Source organism: Chanodichthys erythropterus, chromosome 10, assembly GCF_024489055.1.
Source record: "Chanodichthys erythropterus isolate Z2021 chromosome 10, ASM2448905v1, whole genome shotgun sequence".
NCBI lineage: Eukaryota > Metazoa > Chordata > Actinopteri > Cypriniformes > Xenocyprididae > Chanodichthys > Chanodichthys erythropterus.
In genome coordinates, this window is record NC_090230.1 from 33277731 (window position 1) to 33296411 (window position 18681).

General features: G+C 40.1%; 1 protein-coding gene across 1 annotated transcript; it reads right to left on the reverse strand.

Moving 5' to 3' along the window:
- Window positions 1–12816: 12816 nt before the first annotated feature.
- On the reverse strand, window positions 12817–15197 carry LOC137029387 (C3a anaphylatoxin chemotactic receptor-like). Its single transcript, XM_067398981.1, has 2 exons — window positions 15173–15197; window positions 12817–14931 (listed from the first exon to the last, which is right to left on the reverse strand). Exon 2 carries the CDS (start codon window positions 14892–14894, stop codon window positions 13866–13868), a length of 1029 nt encoding a protein of 342 aa, XP_067255082.1. The 5' UTR covers window positions 14895–14931; window positions 15173–15197; the 3' UTR covers window positions 12817–13865.
- Between the last annotated feature and the right edge of the window lie 3484 nt (window positions 15198–18681).

Consider the following 18681-nt stretch of genomic DNA (forward strand, 5'->3'; position numbering starts at 1 on the left):
GACTGATATCAGAGCTCAGTTGTTTTACCTGTTCATTAGATAGTGCTACAGTAGATTCTGATAAACTCGTTTCAAGTTGTGGTATATCATGAGACATTGGAGTAGAAAACCGTACTCTGTTAACATCAGAATCAATGCTATTCGTTTTCCCAGGAGTACATGGACCACTAAATGGCAAAACCCCTCTGCCTCTACCCAAATGATATCCATTAAAATAACTGGTATTGCTATTAGAGTGCATCATTAAGTACCATACTCCATAAAAAAAAAATAAAAGAAAAATAAAAGTTTCCACAGCTGAATAAACGATTCAGCACTTTGATTTTACATCTCTAATAAATTGACCAATTACTTAAAGCATTTAAGGCGCTATTGAATCAAATCAATGTTTGCTTATATGTCTTTATCTTACTACGAAAATACCGTAAGCTTAGTCCACGCGTCTCCACGGTGAAGCGGTAAAACAGCAAAGTCCGACGTCTTTTACTCTCGTAACAGTTCGTGCGTCACCTCGACGAAACGGAAGAGCGGTTTAGTCTGACGATGTCGAATCTCCGTGCAGCAATCCGCACGTCCCCTCAATGAAGCGGTGAAATCCGACGTCGTTATCTCCGTGCAGCAATCCGCGCGTTCCCTCAATGAAGCGGTGAAATCCGACGTCGCTAACCTCCGTGCAGCAGTCCGCGCGTCCCCTCGATGAAGCGGTGAAATCCGACGTCTTCTAATCTCCGTGCAGCGACCTCGGGAGTTCGGCAGCAGCTGAACAATCGAACGGGTCACGTCACCAGTGTAACCGTATGCTTCTGTGGTCTGCGTTGTGTTTGGAATGAGTGAAGAAAGACAGGAGATCGCCGGATTGGGTCTGCATAGAGAATGTATTTTTATATAGACAGGCCTTCACGGCAGACTCAGCTCACACATCAGTAACACTCTTTCGTTCAGGAGAAAGACGGAAAAGCAACCAAACTAACACAAAGCAAAAGAGAAAAGACAGAAACGGAGAAATCGCAGTAACTCCGTACATTTAAACTTATACAGGGCAGAGCATTAAACACAACAGTATAAGCTTAAAAACACAAACATATGGTTCGTCAGTGCATACCTGCATAGAGAATGTATTTTTATATAGACAGGCCTTCACGGCAGCCTCAGCTCACACATCAGTAACACTGCCAATAAAAATAACAATCCCAAATATACCAATCCACAACAATGAAACATATATGTTAGATATATATGATCTTACATCTGTGATTATCTAACAAAATAAATAAACACAACTTAAACATTGTGTATTTCTGTGTGTGCATTATTTTCAACTTATGCTAACAGCTGATCTGTAGCATGGAACACAGCATACCTCTTTCGTTCAGGAGAAAGACGGAAAACACCACTAAAAGAGTGGCTGAACCACTTTGTTGTAAAAGGAGGGGGGGGGGGGGGGGAAACCATCACCTCCTTACAGACCCTTTTTAATGTATTTTTATAAACACTGTTTTAAACAATTGTAGAATAGTATTGAATGCATATTAACAGGAAAATCTTGTGAAATAAAACAATTTTAACCTTGTTACATAGATAAAGTGTTTTTTTTTTTTTTTTCATTAAAATCAACAATAAATGAACAGAGCCTGTTGTGCCTAGGAGTTGTGCTGTCAGCACTACTCTTTCTGGGGCTTGGTGTGTAATTAAAAGGACTTACCCTAGCAGCCACGGCACCACTAGGGGGGCTGTGTTTGCTAGAGTTAGTCGAGCTAAATGGTGTGCGTTCAGCAACTGGGAATTCATGGACCTCTGTGCCAATGTTTGGATTACTTGGTGCAGGCTTGATGTCGGTGACTTTTTTTATCAAGAGACTCGCTACTCCTGAGTAAATTCAGATTTGTTTCTGAACCCAGGTGGGCCACAGCTGCATTCTCACTTGCTAGTGGCTGTTTTGAATGTGATTAAGTCATAATTTACAGCAGTGTCAACATTTTTATGAAAAATTAGTTAATTACACAACAACTACCTCAAAGACTAAAAAGGAAAATGCTAATTAAAAGTACACTCTAAAAAATGCTGGGTTAAAAACAACCCAAGTTGGGTTGAAAATGGACAAACCCAGCGGTTGGGTTAAATGTTTGACCATCTTGCTGGGTAGTTTTATTTATCTCAACTATTGTTTAAAAATGACTTTTTATTATTTTATTTATTTAGGAATTTTCAAACATTATTATTTTTAAATACTTTTATTCAAATCTCTTCTGCCATTTTCAAAACAAATAAAAATTCTTGTGATGTCAATGTGGGAAAAGAGATGACATGGTGAAAAAAGTTACCTGTGTGAGGGACCTCCGTGAAGTTGCACCCCATAAAGCTAAATAATCCCCAAAACTATGTCATTCGTTTGTGCTACGTTTGTGCTGATTTGTGCCGCAAAAACGAACGTTTGTGCTGGTTTGGTGTTTGAGATATTAAGCATTATTTTTTTGGTCGTATGACGTCATTCTCCACCCCATGTCGTTCAAATCGCTTCAAACCGGTGCCATTCGTTTGTTCACGGAGGTGTGTGAGGGATGAAATGTCTTGAGCGACTGTCACGTAAAATCACAGAAACGAAACGGCAAGATCCATTTGCAGTAATTTAATGGAGTAATCCAAAGCGTAAATCCAGAAACAGGCAAGGGTCAAAATCCACAGTAACAGTCCAAACACAAAACATGAAAAACAGGAAAAAATCAGGAACATTCGTGAAGACACCATAACAAAGGCAGAGACAAAGCAGGTATAAATAGACAGACACTCATGACCAAATACACAACAGCTGGGTGCAATGATGAGTGGTGATTAGTCCGGGAAGTGTGTATGGGGAATGTAGTCCATGAAGCAGGTGGAAATGACAGTCCGGGACGGAGTGCCCTCTACTGGCTAAAGGGCACTCTCACAGGTGATCGTGACATTACCCCCCCTCAAAGGAGCGGCTACCAGACGCTCCACCAGACAAACAAAACAAAAACACAAAAAACTCCCAAAACTCAGGAGGGAGGTGGACCGGAGGAGGATCAGGGGGAGGGATGGTGGGCCAAGACCAGAGCCCCCAACCGAAGGCCAGGGGGGAGCCGGTGGAACAGACCACGGGGGCTCTAAGAGGGTCGGGGTCCTGGCTGAATGCCAGGGCGGCACTGGAGGAACTGACCAGGCGGGTTCCCTGGGGTCTGGAGTCCTGGCTGGTAGCCAGGGCGGCGCTGGAGGAACTGACCAGGCGGGTTTCAGCGGTTCCAACGGCCGGGGCAGTGGCAGCAGGGCAGGAAGCCTGGACGACGGCGGCAGGGCAGACGGCTTGGATGATGGCGGCAGGACAGAAGATCTGGGCGGTGGCGGCAGGGCAGAAGGCTTGGGCGGCGGCAGGGCAGTAGGCTTGGACGGCGGCGGCAGGGCAGTAGGCTTGGATGGCGGCGACAGGGCTGGCCAAGGGTGCTTCGTGGCCATATCAGGAAGAACGAGCAGCTCGGTGACGGCCTCCGTGGCCGTATCAGGGAGAGCGGCCAGCTCGGTGACGGCCTCCGTGGCCGTATCAGGGAGAGCGGAGGACTCAGGGACGGCAGCGGGCTCAGACTGGAACTGCTCTGGGACGGCAACGTGTTCAGACTGGAGCTGCTCTGGGACGGCCGCGTGCTCAGGCTGGGGCTGCTCTGAGACGGCCGCGTGCTCAGGCTGGGGCTGCTCTGAGACGGCAGCGTGCTCAGGCTGGGGCTGCTCTGGGACGGCAGCGTGCTCAGGCTGGGGCTGCTCTGGGACGGCAGCGTGCTCAGGCTGGGGCTGCTCTGGGACGGCAGCGTGCTCAGGCTGGGGCTGCTCTGGGACGGCAGCGGGCTCAGGCTGAGGCTGTTCTGAGAGCATCCTCCAGGCACGCAAGACCGCCAAAACATAGAACGTGAGGACAGCCCTCTTGGCCATCACCGGACTGATAGGGAGAGCATGCCGTACTGGAGCGGACTCACTGGCTGGAGCAGGCTCTGTAGTAGACTCACTGACTGGAGCGGACTCACTGGCTGGAGCGGACTCACTGGCTGGAGCGGGCTCTGTAGTAGACTCACTGACTGGAGCGGACTCACTGACTGGATCGGGCTCTGTAGTAGACTCACTGGCTGGAGCGGACTCACCGGCTGGAGCGGACTCACTGGCTGGAGCGGACTCACTGGCTGGAGCGGACTCACTGGCTGGAGCGGACTCACTGGCTGGAGCGGACTCACTGGTTGGAGCGGACTCTGTAGTAGACCCACTGGCTGGAGCGGACTCACTGACTGGAGCAGGCTCTGGAGTGGACTCACTGACTGGAGCGGGCTCCGGGAAGACCTCCAGGCCTTGAGAACTGACTGAAGCCTTTCTCCTTCTCCTCTTCCTTCTCCGTGAGTTAGGCGGTGAACCTGTGCCCACCTCCTCTGTGGACTCTGGAGCGACCTCACAGGCTGGAGCGGGCTCTGGAGCAGATTCACGGGCTGGAGCGGGCTCTGGAGCGGACTCACTGACTGGAGCGGGCTCTGGAGCGGACTCACTGACTGGAGCGGGCTCTGGAGCGGACTCACTGACTGGAGCGGGCTCTGGAGCGGACTCACTGACTGGAGCGGGCTCTGGAGCGGACTCACTGACTGGAGCGGGCTCTGGAGTGGACTCACTGACTGGAGCGGGCTCTGGAGCGGACTCAATGGCTGGAGAGGCCTCCGGGCCTTGAGGGATGAAGGAAGCCTTCTTCCTTCTCCTCCTCCTCCCTTTACCGGGGTGAAGCAGAGGCTCAGTGCCCACCTCCTCTGTGACTTCAGGGAGGGATTCACTGGCTGGAGCATGCTCTAGTTGACTCGCTGCGGGCCCCCCACTCCGACATTCAAGATAGTGGACGAACCCCCAAAAGTCCAGGTCTCCCAGTCTCTCCATCTCCCACAGAGGTAATGAGTTGTCCAGACAATCATTAAAAAGGTCGATTAATGCCGCATCATTGTAACCCAGCCCTACCGCCAGGGTCCAAAATAATTGTGCCAATCCACCCACCTGATTCCCCCGTTGTTTAAGGGTGATTAAATTTTCTAGGCGATCCATTCGCTCCTTTATAGTAGCCGGGGGAGTGATCTGGATTCCCATCCTGCTGGATCCTTTATGTGATGGTGTCTTCTGTCACGTAAAATCACAGAAACGAAACGGCAAGATCCATTTGCAGTAATTTAATGGGGTAATCCAAAGCGTAAATCCAGAAACAGGCAAGGGTCAAAATCCACAGTAACAGTCCGAAAAACAAAACAAGAAAAACACAAAGAAAACCAAAACAGAGAAATCAGGAACATTCATGAAGACACCATAACAAAGGCAGAGACAAAGCAGGTATAAATAGACAGACACTCATGACCAAATACACAACAGCTGGGTGCAATGATGAGTGGTGATTAGTCCGGGAAGTGTGTATGGGGAATGTAGTCCATGAAGCAGGTGGAAATGACAGTCCGGGACGGAGTGCCCTCTACTGGCTAAAGGGCACTCTCACAGGTGATCGTGACAGCGACAGAGAAACTCATCCAGCTGACTAAGGGAATGTCTCAAACAGCTCCCTGTAGTTCATTACTCAGGGCGATGATCAGGGAGTCCGCCATTGTCTCAGTGGCAAAATCTTTCCAGTGGACTGAAACATTTGCTCCACAATGCAATAAGTGAAAACCAGGGAACACTGAAGCTTACTATGTTCCCTTAATGGATGTCCTGCAAGAAACATCAATTGCACGAGGCAACTCATACTAATAACAGTCTAATAACACGCAATAGATGTTTTGAAAAAGAAAACAGTTGTTTAATGATATTTCAGCATAAACTGTAGTGATGTTGTTGTGATGTTTCAGGATTGGGCACCCCTGCTGTACACGATATATTGATTAATGACAAAGGGAGCTTATTGAAACGCACCCTATGGAAAAGTCACAGGTGATGCACATTAAAGTCCATGTCAGCAGGTAAGTGATACTGACCTCTAGTGGTGAGTGGATGGTACAGCAGCATGTGTTATGCCCTATATTGAGGAGAAATTACAACGCATAATAGAGATATTTGTACAAAGTGGTCAGAGAAAAAGGTTATTTTTATATGATAGGCAACAAAATTGTTTTATGTTAAGTTATACCAACAGTTTAGTGCTCATTTGTTGTAGTATAAACCTGCAAAGTTTCAAGTCTCAGTTTCAAAATCAAGTCCCCAAGTCCCTTAAAGGAATAGTTCACCCAGAAATGAAAATTCTGCAATCATTAAGTTGTTCCAGACCTGTAAGAATTTCTTTCTTCAGCTGAACACAAAACAATATATTTAGAAGAATGTCGATTAACCAAACAATTGATTGGTCACATTGACTTCCATTGCTTGTTTTTTCCCATACTATGGAAGTCTATTTGGTTATTCTTCAAAATATCTTCTTTTGTGTTCAGCAGAAGAAAGAAATTCTTACAGGTTTGGAACAACTTGAGGGTGAGTAAATGATGACAGAACTTACTTTTTTGGGTGAACTATCCCTTTAAGGTTGATTTTTGGATAGTTTTACGTTTGCAAAAGTTGACATATCCTGTAGTGTGAAATGCTAAACCCCATCTGTTAAGGAACTGTGTAACCCTGTATATTGTTTATTTGGTTTATTGTTATTTGTGTGTGTGTGTGTGTGTGTGTGTGTTCTTTTTGCTTTGTTTCTGTCAAGCGGGATATCACGGGATGGCTCCACCTCTCTCTGCCGGGATTGGGTTACAATTACTGCGCGAGGGTTTAAAACCATCTCTTCCGTTTCCTGCCGGCGAGCTGTTGCGGCTTCGGGCCAGTCGCACCTCTCCTCCAGCCGCCAGACCACTCTTTTTATGTTGTGTATTAACTTTGATTATGTTATGCTGTTTTTGGTTTACAGTTAAGATGTTCTGTAGGGATGACCTGCCCTTTTCTTTTGAAACTAAGTTCGCTCTGTTTTGTTAGTGTAGTAAGGGTAATTTGTTGTATTTTATTTTGATACGTTGAGGGAAGTTATTTTGGATATTCTTTTCTTTATTACCCGTTTTGTTTGTTATTTTGGGCCTTGGGTCTTCCTGAAGTTTATGCACCCACTGGTTTAAGTTATTCTGGAAACTTTCAAATGTTTATTACTTAATTTCTTTCATCTTAATAAATCATTAATCGTTTTTCTTAAATCCTGAATCTAGTGATTTATTTGACGACTGGGGAAGGCATCCCTTTTCCTTTTTATTTTATTGCGATTAAACCTAGACTGGTCGTAATAAATTATATAAATAAAACTATTTTAAACAGCTAATCCCTTTATAGCCTAAATGCATTTATAAGCTCATATTGATGAGATATTAGTACACTGCAGGACGACTGTTAAAATGGTAAAATGGTTTTTAAAATGGTGAATTTATTATCGCAGGTCCTGAGATGGCCTACTTTCTATATAGGCTACGTTCATAAAAACCTATAATCTTGATGTTGATTTAAAAAAAGGCCATTATGTATGGAAGTAAAATAATGCCAAATGTTTTTGAAATAAAAAGCTTGTTGAATTGCACTATTTGAAAAAAATATGCATTACATTAGCTGTACTTGCATTTAGATGCACTGTATTTTTAAGGCTTGCATTTTTATGGGCTGAAATTCAACATGGTCGTATATTTAGGCTGTGAATATTTCAATTAAAAATATTTCACACACATTTTCATTATTAAAAATTCAATAATTCATATTCACCTTTTAGATTTCACTTCCAAAATATTCATTCTGTTTAAAAATACAACCTATAAAATTCAACTAGCAATTTTCAGTCCATTTTATTTCGCTTTACAAATTCGCTTCCACAAATTCAGTGGCTCAAATTCGGCAGAAAATTCAACATTTCACATCCGGGAACTGCAGGAAGAGCAGTAGAGTGCCGATGCATCATCTCTATCTGCTGTTGGTCTTCTTCACCAGCAGGTGCCGCTAGCGGCTGTTTAAGACGAGATCACGGCTAGTAAGTCATCATTCATTCATAAAAACAGATTTACAGAAATGGAGCAAGCGGTAAGTGAATGTGTGATGATTATCAGGGCCAGTATAAATGCAGAAAAGCTGATAAAGACACAAAAGCTGCATTTATGTTTAATTCAGTGTATTTACGCTTACTTTCCCTGTGTAGCTACAGCTTTCTCTCCAGTGAACAAGATAACGTTATTGCCCGATGCTGGTGTACAGAGCAAACGTTAAATCTGAGATAGACATATATTTTTCTCTGTTGTTTAGTTTCCTTAACTTTATATCGCAGCGCTGTGTTGTAATAATAGGGCTTCCCTCATCCGTCATAGCTGCCATCAGGACATATAAACTCTTAACACAGCTTAATGGACTCGTACAGTGATATAAAAGACCAAACTCGCACCTCATTTGTGATGTAGGTTAGACTATATAGGCTCCAAGAAAGCAGATACTGGCATTAAGTTGATTTGACGCTGAAAGTTTGATTATGATATTCGCAAATTTAGGGACCGTCTCTAAAGTTACGACATTCTGTATTCACGTTTTTACCTTCAATAGCATTTAAAGAGAATGACTTAGTCACAAAACCAACTGTAAATTGTTCATCTAGGTGTCAGGTATAATGCAAACCTTTTAGATTTTTGATGTTTATTAAAATAAAAGGTAACACTTTATATTAAATAGTTGATATGAACGAACAATGAACTGCACTTCTACAGCACTTACTAATCTTTGTTAATGTTAATTCCAGCATTTACTAATACATTATTAAAATCAAGAGTTGTATTTGTCAACTTTAGTTAATGCACAGTGAAGTAACATGAACAATGAACTGCTGTATTTTTATTAACGTTAACAAAGATTAACAAATACAACAACAAATGTGTTGCTCATGGATAGTTCACATTAGTTAATACATTATGAACCTTACTGTAATGTGTTTCCAAATAATCTGTCAAGTAATATGTAAAGATTGCTATGTATTTCACTACTGTATTGGATCATACAAAAAAAATGCCATAATTTAAAGCTCAATAGCATTTGATGAGAATGATTTACAATCACCAAAACTACCTGTGAAGTGTTCATCTATAGGTGCCAGGTCGAAGAGTGATGCACCCTTCTCTCTCTCTCTCTCTCTCTCTCTCTCTCTCTCTCTCTCTCTCACACACACACACACACACACACACACACACATATTCAAACACACTCAACTCAAAGTACATGCACATATACTTTTTCTTTTTTTTACACATTCATCACACAATTAGTTCTACTTAGTTAATTTTATTTCTAAATTTAATTTAAAATTTGTATAAGCAGGATAATCTATGATCAGGTAAAATAAAAAATTAACAAAGTAAAAAAAAAATTGTGTGATGAACGTGTAAAAAAAAAAAAAAGAAATAGTATATATGCATGTACTTTGAGTGGGGTGTGTTTGAATATGTATATGTGCATGTGTGTCTACAAGAGTTTGGTAGAAGGTAGAAACGTGAATACAGAATGTCGTAACTTTAGAGACGGTCCCTAAATTTGCGAATATCATAATCAAACGTTCAGCGTCAAATCAACTTTATGCCAGTATCTGCTTTCTTGGAGCCTATATAGTCTAACCTACATCACAAATGAGGTGCGAGTTTGGTCTTTTATATCACTGTACGAGTCCATTAAGCTGTGTTAAGAGTTTATATGTCCTGATGGCAGCTATGACGGATGAGGGAAGCCCTAGTATTACAACACAGCGCTGCGATACAAAGTTAAGGAAACTAAACAACAGAGAGAAATATATGTCTATCTCAGATTTAACGTTTGATCTATACACCAGCATCGGGCAATAACGTTATCTTGTTCACTGTAGAGAAAACTGTAGCTACACAGGGAAAGTAAGCGTAAATACACTGAATTAAACATAAATGCAGCTTTTGTGTCTTTATCAGCTTTTCTGCATTTATACTGGCCCTGATAATCATCACACATTCACTTACCGCTTGCTCTAATTCTGTAAATCCGTTTTTATGAATGAATGACTTACTAGCGTTGCTTTGGTCTTCCTAAACAGCCGCTAGCGGCACCTGCTGGTGAAGAGGACTAACAGCAGATAGAGATGATGCATCGGCACTCTACTGCTCTTCCTGCAGTTCCCGGATGTGAAATGTTGAATTTTCTGCCGAATTTGAGCCACTGAATTTGTGGAAGCGAATTTGTAAAGTGAAATAAAATGGACTGAAAATTGCTAGTCGAATTTTATAGGTTGTATTTTTAAACAGAATAAATATCTTGGAAGTGAAATTTGAAATGTGAATATGAATTATTTAATTTTTAATAATGAAAATGTGTGTGAAATATTTTTATTGAAATATTCACAGCTTAAATATACGACTGTGTTGAATTTCATCCCATAAAAATGCAAGCCTTAAAAATACAGTGCATCTAAATGCAAGTACAGCTAATGTAATGCATATTTTTTTTTCAGTTAGAGCAATTCAACAAGCTTTTTATTTCAAAAACATTTGGCATTAATTTACTTCCATAATTATGAATCAACTGGTCTTTTGCTTGAGTTAATGCATTAAAAAGAGGAACGTGTTTATGGCAGTTATCACTGACATCAGCTTCTTCTGAGAAATAGTCAGCAAAAATCCTAAAAGTGATCGCTTATTTTAGCTTGTTCTCTAAGGCCGCATTTACACTGCAAGTCTTAATGCACAGATCCGATCTTTTGACCATATCCGATTTTTTTGGACGACGTGCTTACATTTCTTTTAAAAGTGACCTATCGGATGTGTCCTTTTTACACTGCACTTGGCGAAACGTACCAAAAATAGCCTATTTGACATCACAAATCAATTTCAATGGTACATTGAGCTTAATTTATTGACATGAATTCATATAGAAACCCTTTTAATGCAATAGTTACATCCCTGCATAAAAATAATACAAATTCTTCACGACACTATACGTACGCAGCTCCGCTGGAAGCGTGCGAGTTGAATACTCGGGCACGGGTAGATATTCACAGCTTCATGGGCTCGAATCCGCCATTCTATACTAGTGTTTTTTTTTTATTTTATTTTATTTATTTTTTTTATTATCATTAAAACAAATGCATTCATCAGTGTTTGTATATCAAGGGCAGTTGCAAGTTTGTGTGCTTTTTATTTTGTGGTTTCAATGGAACGAATAGGGACTGAAGCGCGCGTCTGTGCACGAGCCGTCGTCACTACAAAAGCGACAACAAATTCTCAGTGTGATTTCAAGAGTCAGATCGCCTTTTATTTAACACAAACAAATGCAATTAATAATCTGCCAGTCAACTAGAGATGTTCCGTTTGTTATAGGTATGTCTGTACCGCGAAATATTAAAAAACCCTCACTTTTCAATGAGGCAGGAGTCGCATTTACAGGGGAATATCCGATCCGCCCGCTTACACTGCAGGCGCAAACGCACGTATCCAATTCATATCTGATTTATAACCACATATGAATGAGGCCTGAAACCGATCTGTGAAAATCGGAATCCATGCGCTTTTTTCCTGCTTACATGGTCGTGACTCATATCCGATCTGTATGGGAGGAAAAAATCGGAATTGGGTCCCTGATAGCACACGTACATCTCGGAGACGTGTATTTGATGTGTGTGTTTACGTCTGGAAGACGTATTATTTAGGTTGTTTGACATCTGACAGGATACGTCCTATAGACGTATTCCAGATGAGCAAATAGACGTTTAGAAGATGTCTTTAAGATGTTTATAATTTAGAATGTATGTAAAACTGACATCTTAAAGACGTCTATCAGATGTTTGTAAACAGCAGATGCTTTCCAGATGAAGTGATCTTGCAGACGTACGCGTGCTATCAATTGAGCCGTGCAGTGTAAATGGGGCCTAAAAGTCTAGTACGAAAACGACTTACCGATTGGTGAAATTCACGGTCTGAATACAAACATCGCATGATTCATGAGGAGTTTTATTTATTTACAGTGATAGAAGCGGATGTCCAGTCTCATAATAAAATTAGTTAATCAACATATGACCCGTTTCCCCCCCACTTTTGAGCATTTACTAGTAATTTCAACACTGTCCCTTACGAAAAATAACCATGGCTCTTGTAGTTATTTCATGGTAACCACGAATAACCGTGGTTTTATTACAAAAACCATAGTGGTCAATACGCCAAAAAAATCATGGTTTTACTATGAGAAAACCATGGTTAATTTTCGTAAGGGGTGTCAAAAGTCTATCAAGAGTTTTAGCAAAAGTGCCTCACTCAGAAATTCGCGCCCTTCCCTGCCGTGACAACAGCGCGCGGCCAAGATAAGAGCAGGGAATGGCGCGATTATTTGAGGTGAGGCAATTGTTACCAATGTTATGCTTGACGAAAAAATATATAAATGACTCAGTAATAATAACATTAAATGAAGTAACCTAAGAGCTGCGGGTTAACTACAGTTAAATTGGAAGAAAGGAAGAAAAAAACAACTGTACGTCGACAACGTAAAATTGCTAGGCAGCAGGTAATAATCCAAATGGATTTAAGATTGTGAATTAGAAAAACAAAAAAAAGTAATGTATAAAGAAAGTAATTGTGTTTCATATTTTATCTCCATTCTATTTATCATTTACTCTCAACATTAACCTTTCTGCTGCCCTGCATTGTAGAGGAAACTATCAGGCATTGAAGTAAAAGTATTATTTGCACAAAACAGCACAAGGTACAGACAATCAGTCATCTCCACAAAGTAAATTCCAATGGGATGATCAGGACCCCAATACAAGCTATTTTTAAATGACATTAAATATTGAGTTGGGTTTGAATGGTTTTATTAGACTATGTGGGAACAAAGAGTGTAGTTTGATAGTCTCCTTAATATTTGGCCAAAGAATGACACCATTAACTAGTCAAAAGTACTCCATACAGCCCAAATATAACACTGTATAATCTTTTTATCCAAATTAAAAATCAATTTGAATGTTTAATGATCATAAAACAGTATTTTTTTTCTTAAAACAGAGATTAGAGATTATAATGCAATTATGTAATATGTGGCTAAACATTAGCAAAACTAAAATGATTGAAGACAATGTGATTAAAAAGTATCTTGACTGATGTTACATCAATGTATAGTATATGTATATGTACTGCATATGCAGACACTAGAACTAGAACTTTTCATTTATGACAGAATATTCACGTACATTTTTAATCATGACAAGTGTGCAGATTTAACAACAGATTTAAAAGTTAACATCTGATCAGCAGACATGTCATTAACTTCCTTAAAACCCTGCATCAGTCTAATAATAACTTCAGTATTGCAGAACGCAAGCTACTTTTGAACTTTCAGCATACAATCATGAACCTGTTCAACAAAAACCCTGTTAATTCATATAAATAAAGATAAAACAATGCAACAAAAACTGAGCATCGATAAGAATGGCAAAAACTCACTGTAACAAAACAATATTCCTTCTCTATCATATGTTTCAATGCAGATGTTTTAGATGCACTGAATAAGAGTTTCATAATTTCCCGACAAAAGAAAAAAAAACAGAGCGGACACTTCTGAAAAGAGCTAGAAAAAGTTACTTGTGCACTTTTGTATATTTTTTAAGAGAAATAACAAAGGCAAAATATTTTTGTCAAGATACTTTACAAGAGTATTTCGGTCAAGAAAATTATTCTGAGAATAATACAAAAATATTATATTATATTTAAAAAAAAAATGTTAAGTCGCACTCAAAAATGTCTGTATGTCATTGCATTAGATGCAAAATATCAAAGCAAGTGAAAAGAGTCTTGTTAGAAGTTGCAGATTTGTTATAGAAAAATGACCTAAACAGATAAAACTCTGAGTTCATATCTTCACAACATTGAGTGCATTTGCTGTGACTGGGTGGATCGTGACATCTGTGTTCCTTCCTCAGAGAAAGCCCTTTCAAAAACACGTCTTAGAGAAAGTTTAACTCTTTTCTTAAAATCCTGCCCCATGAAAACATACAGAATGGGATTCAGGCAGCTGTTGATATACGCCAAAGAGATGGCCAATGGATCCACTGCCAAAGCCGTTAAATAACTTGAATCATCTCCGTACCATATTATTAAGTCCACCATGTGATACGGCAGCCAGCACAGAAAAAATGCCACAATAACAGCTAACATGATGCGAAACGCTCTGCCAGAGCGAAAATGACTGCTGCCTAACTTCTGTGCGATGATTCCATAGCATGATGTGATGCATATGAGAGGTATCAAAAAGCCAAACACAAATCTGATGATACTCAACAATCCACATGTTGACAGATTTTCTTCATTAGCAAGTAATGTGCAATGTGTGGTGTTCGAATGCTCATCAATGAAAGTATGTCTTAATATCATAAAGGGCAAGCTGAGCACCAAAGCCAGAACCCAGGCCACTACACAGGACAGCCGTGCAAGAAACAAGTTGCGATGATTTTGAGCCCAAACCGGTGTGATCACCTGGGTGACTCTATCTAGACTAATCAAGTTCAAGGTGAAAACACTGGCAAACATGTTAATAACTACAACAGAGGGGAGAATCTTGCACATGACGGATCCATACGGCCAGTGATGGTCAAGAAGGATCTCTGCTATACTGAACGGTATGGAAAGGCAGCACAGGAGGTCAGCTGTCGCTAGATTGAGAAACCATATTGTATTAACAGTCCTCTTCATCTTCATTCCAGCAATGTACACAACAAAGATGTTTCCAGGAACTCCGAGGAGAAACGTCAGGCTGTAGACGACCAGAGAAATCACACTCATAGACTTCTTCACCTCTGGAGACACTGAGTATGTCTCACTTTCATGAATACACCCCAGACAATCATTTTCACTTGAGTTCATGTCGTTATTGTAATAAGGCTCATTCATTTTGCTTGAGTTGATGTTGTCCAAAGTGCTGTTTATCCTGTAAATATCACGCATCAGTCAAACATTTATTCATTTAGCAGATGCTTCTATCCAAAGTGACTTTATAAATGAGGAAAATAAGACAATATTCAGAATTATTAAACAATTACATTTATATTTGATTAAATATGGTACTCAATATATTTAATACAAATCATATACTTATATGTAAGCTTATTTGCTCATTTAGATTAGAGTTTTACAAATCAGATATTACTGACTTAGAAAACCGTACTCACCTCACCAGCTGCTCTGTACTTGCTAGCGATTCTTCACCCCTTTCAACACTTTAAGGCGGAACCACAGGAAATGGAAGGAAGTCCTAATGATTTGATGAAAAACTACAGAACTCTTGGGGTGATTGCATGAATACATTTCTTTTTTCAACAGACACTTTCATTTTCATTATTCCATCTAGAATGTTGTTCTTGTGGCACAAACTAAAGGAGTTCTGGGAAAATCTTTGATGATAATACCATCTTTCACATTCTTGGCTTCCTCTTTTAAAGAGTGGTAACAAAACCACAGAGAAGCACAGAGAAGTTACAGCTGTGGATATCAACAACTTGTTATACTGCTAAAAGTAAGATTATGACCAGCCATTATTTGCTGTAGAAAAGGCCCAAATAAACCAACTAGTTCAACAAGACAATATAATTAAACTCATACTATGTAAGGCAATAGAATCATAATGTAGACACACACACACACCACACTTATACATTTACACCTTTTTTTGTTCACTTCTGGAATTATGGAACTACTAGATTGTTGGTCACTGCACTATTAGTGTCTGTACATCTGTCTGTCTGTTTAAAAAAAAAAAAAAAAAAAATCATAATGTAGAATTCATTTACAAAACGATGGCTGAATAAAATCAGCATGACTGTTCGTGAGTAATGCATTTCTGACTACATGTGAATCAGGAAGAAATTTAGATACGCGTTTACCTTACCAAATTGGATGAGTTGGTTTACATTAAATGACCCATGAATTTAAAATTGTGTGATTAAATGTAGATAAAGGTTTCTTTTTTTTTTTTCATTAAAATCAACAATAAATGAACAGAGACTGTTGTGCCTAGGAGTTGTGCTGTCAGCACTACTCTTTCTGGGGCTTGGTGTGTAATTAAAAGGACTTACCCTAGCAGCCACGGCACCACTAGGGGAGCTGTGTTTGCTAGAGTTAGTCGAGCTAAATGGTGTGCGTTCAGCAACTGGGAATTCATGGACCTCTGTGCCAATGTTTGGATTACTTGGTGCAGGCTTGATGTCGGTGAATTTTTTATCAAGAGACTTGCTACTCCTGAGTAAATTCAGATTTGTTTCTGAACCCAGGTGGGCCAGAGCTGCATTCTCACTTGCTAGTGGCTGTTTTGAATGTGATTAAGTCATAATTTACAGCAGTGTCAACATTTTTATGAAAAATGTGTTAATTACACAACAACTCTTCCTCAAAGACTAAAAAGGAAAATGCTAGTTAAAAGTACACTCTAAAAAATGCTGGGTTAAAAACAACCCAAGTTGGGTTGAAAATGGACAAACCCAGCGGTTGGGTTAAATGTTTGACCATCTTGCTGGGTAGTTTTATATATCTCAACTATTGTTTAAAAATGTGTCTTAGGGAATGTCTCAATCAGCTCCATGTAGTTCATTACTCAGAGCACTGATCGGGGAGACAGCCACTGTCTCAGTGGCAAAATCTTTCCAGTGGACTGAAACATTTGCTCCACAATGCAATAAGTGAAAACCAGGGAACACTGAAGCTTACCTTAATGGATGTCCTGATGCAAGAAACATCAATTGCACGAGGCAACTCATACTAATAACAGTTTAACAACACGCAATAGATGTTTTGAAAAAGAAAACAGTTGTTTAATGATATTTCAGCATAAACTGTAGTGATGTTGTTGTGATGTTTCAGGATTGGGCACCCCTGCTGTACACGATATATTGATTAATGACAAAGGGAGCTTATTGAAACGCACCCTATGGAAAAGTCACAGGTGATGCACATTAAAGTCCATGTCAGCAGGTAAGTGATACTGACCTCTAGTGGTGAGTGGATGGTACAGCAGCATGTGTTATGCCCTATATTGAGGACAAATTACAACGCATAATAGAGATATTTGTACAAAGTGGTCAGAGAAAAAGGTTATTTTTATATGCTAGGCAACAAAATTGTTTTATGTTAAGTTATACCAACAGTTTAGTGCTCATTTGTCATAGTATAAACCTGCAACGTTTCAAGTCTCGGTTTCAAAATCAAGTCCCCAAGTCCCTTAAAGGAATAGTTCACCCAGAAATGAAAATTCTGCCATCATTTACTCACCTCCAAGTTGTTCCAGACCTGTAAGAATTTCTTTCTTCAGCTGAACACAAAACAATATATTTAGAAGAATGTCGATTAACCAAACAATTGATTGACCTTTATAGCCTAAATATCATGCATTTATGAGCTCATATTGAGAGACTGAGATATTAGTACACTGCAGGACGACTGTTAAAATGGTAAAATGGTTTTTAAAATGGTGAATTTATTATCGCAGGTCCTGAGATGGCCTACTTTCTATATAGGCTACGTTCATAAAAACCTATAATCTTGATGTTGATTTTTTTTTTTAAAAAAAGGCCATTATGAATCAACTGGTCTTTCACTTGAGAGTGCGGTGAGTTAATGCATTACAGTTTTTTCCAATTGCTAACACACAATTTTTCAAACTAGTCTGGTTTTATCAAAACACTTAACACAATTCACAAAACCACACACCCAAACTGCAAAATACCTCATATATCCTGCAAAATGAAGCACTGCAACCGAAACTACACAGAGCATTATCAAAATCAAACTTTTGCATGAAATGGCACACACTTCATTCATATTACCAGATTTTTGCCTAACCACCTACACACTGTTGGGCATAATGAAAAGCACCCCCATCTTTAGTATGCTTTGCCATAATACTAAAATATGTATCAGATTGTTCACATGCACAGAAATATTTGCAGATACACACACATGCTGTTGCAACATTTTTATTTTTTTTCCTTCACTACAGTAAACAAGTCAGTACAACATAAGCACAGCAGATATATTTACATGGGACTGAACAAAAATATTCTTACAAAAAGAGTAAACTGAAAAAGAAAATTTCTGAAAAAAAATATATTACAGTAAAAAAACCAAACAAAAAAAAAAGGGCAAGAAAAATAATTAGGCAGCATCTTGCCGCACAGCCGGGTCTGGCCACAACGCCTCGTCAACATCACAGGCAATATCTTCCCTTGCCAGACATCGAGGGAAGAAGCGCCTTGAGTGCCTTATCCATCCCTGAATTGCACCCACATCAATCTCATCACATGCCTCTTCCATGGCCTGCACAAGAGGCATGCGCACAAAGGGCTGCCGGTCGTATACCTTCCACCGCCATGCCGAAAAGAATTCTTCTATGGGGTTCAGAAATGGTGAGTATGGTGGGAGGTATTGCACGAGAAATGTTGGGTGGTCAGCAAACCAGTTTTGGACTGGGGCTGCACGATGAAAGCTCACGTTGTCCCATACTACAACGTACCGGTTTCTTTGATGGTCTGCATCATTCATACGCTCTGGTGGTATGAGAATGTTGTGAAGTCTGTCCAGAAATGTGAGAATATGGGCTGTGTTGTATGGTCCAAGTTTGGCATGACGGTGGAGGACACCATGCATATTGGAGATGGCAGCGCACATTGTGATGTTCCCACCACGTTGG

Excerpts from the sequence above, each read along its gene's own strand:
- LOC137029387 (XM_067398981.1), bottom strand. The coding sequence starts at position 14,894 with ATGAATGAGCCTTATTACAATAACGACATGAACTCAAGTGAAAATGAT.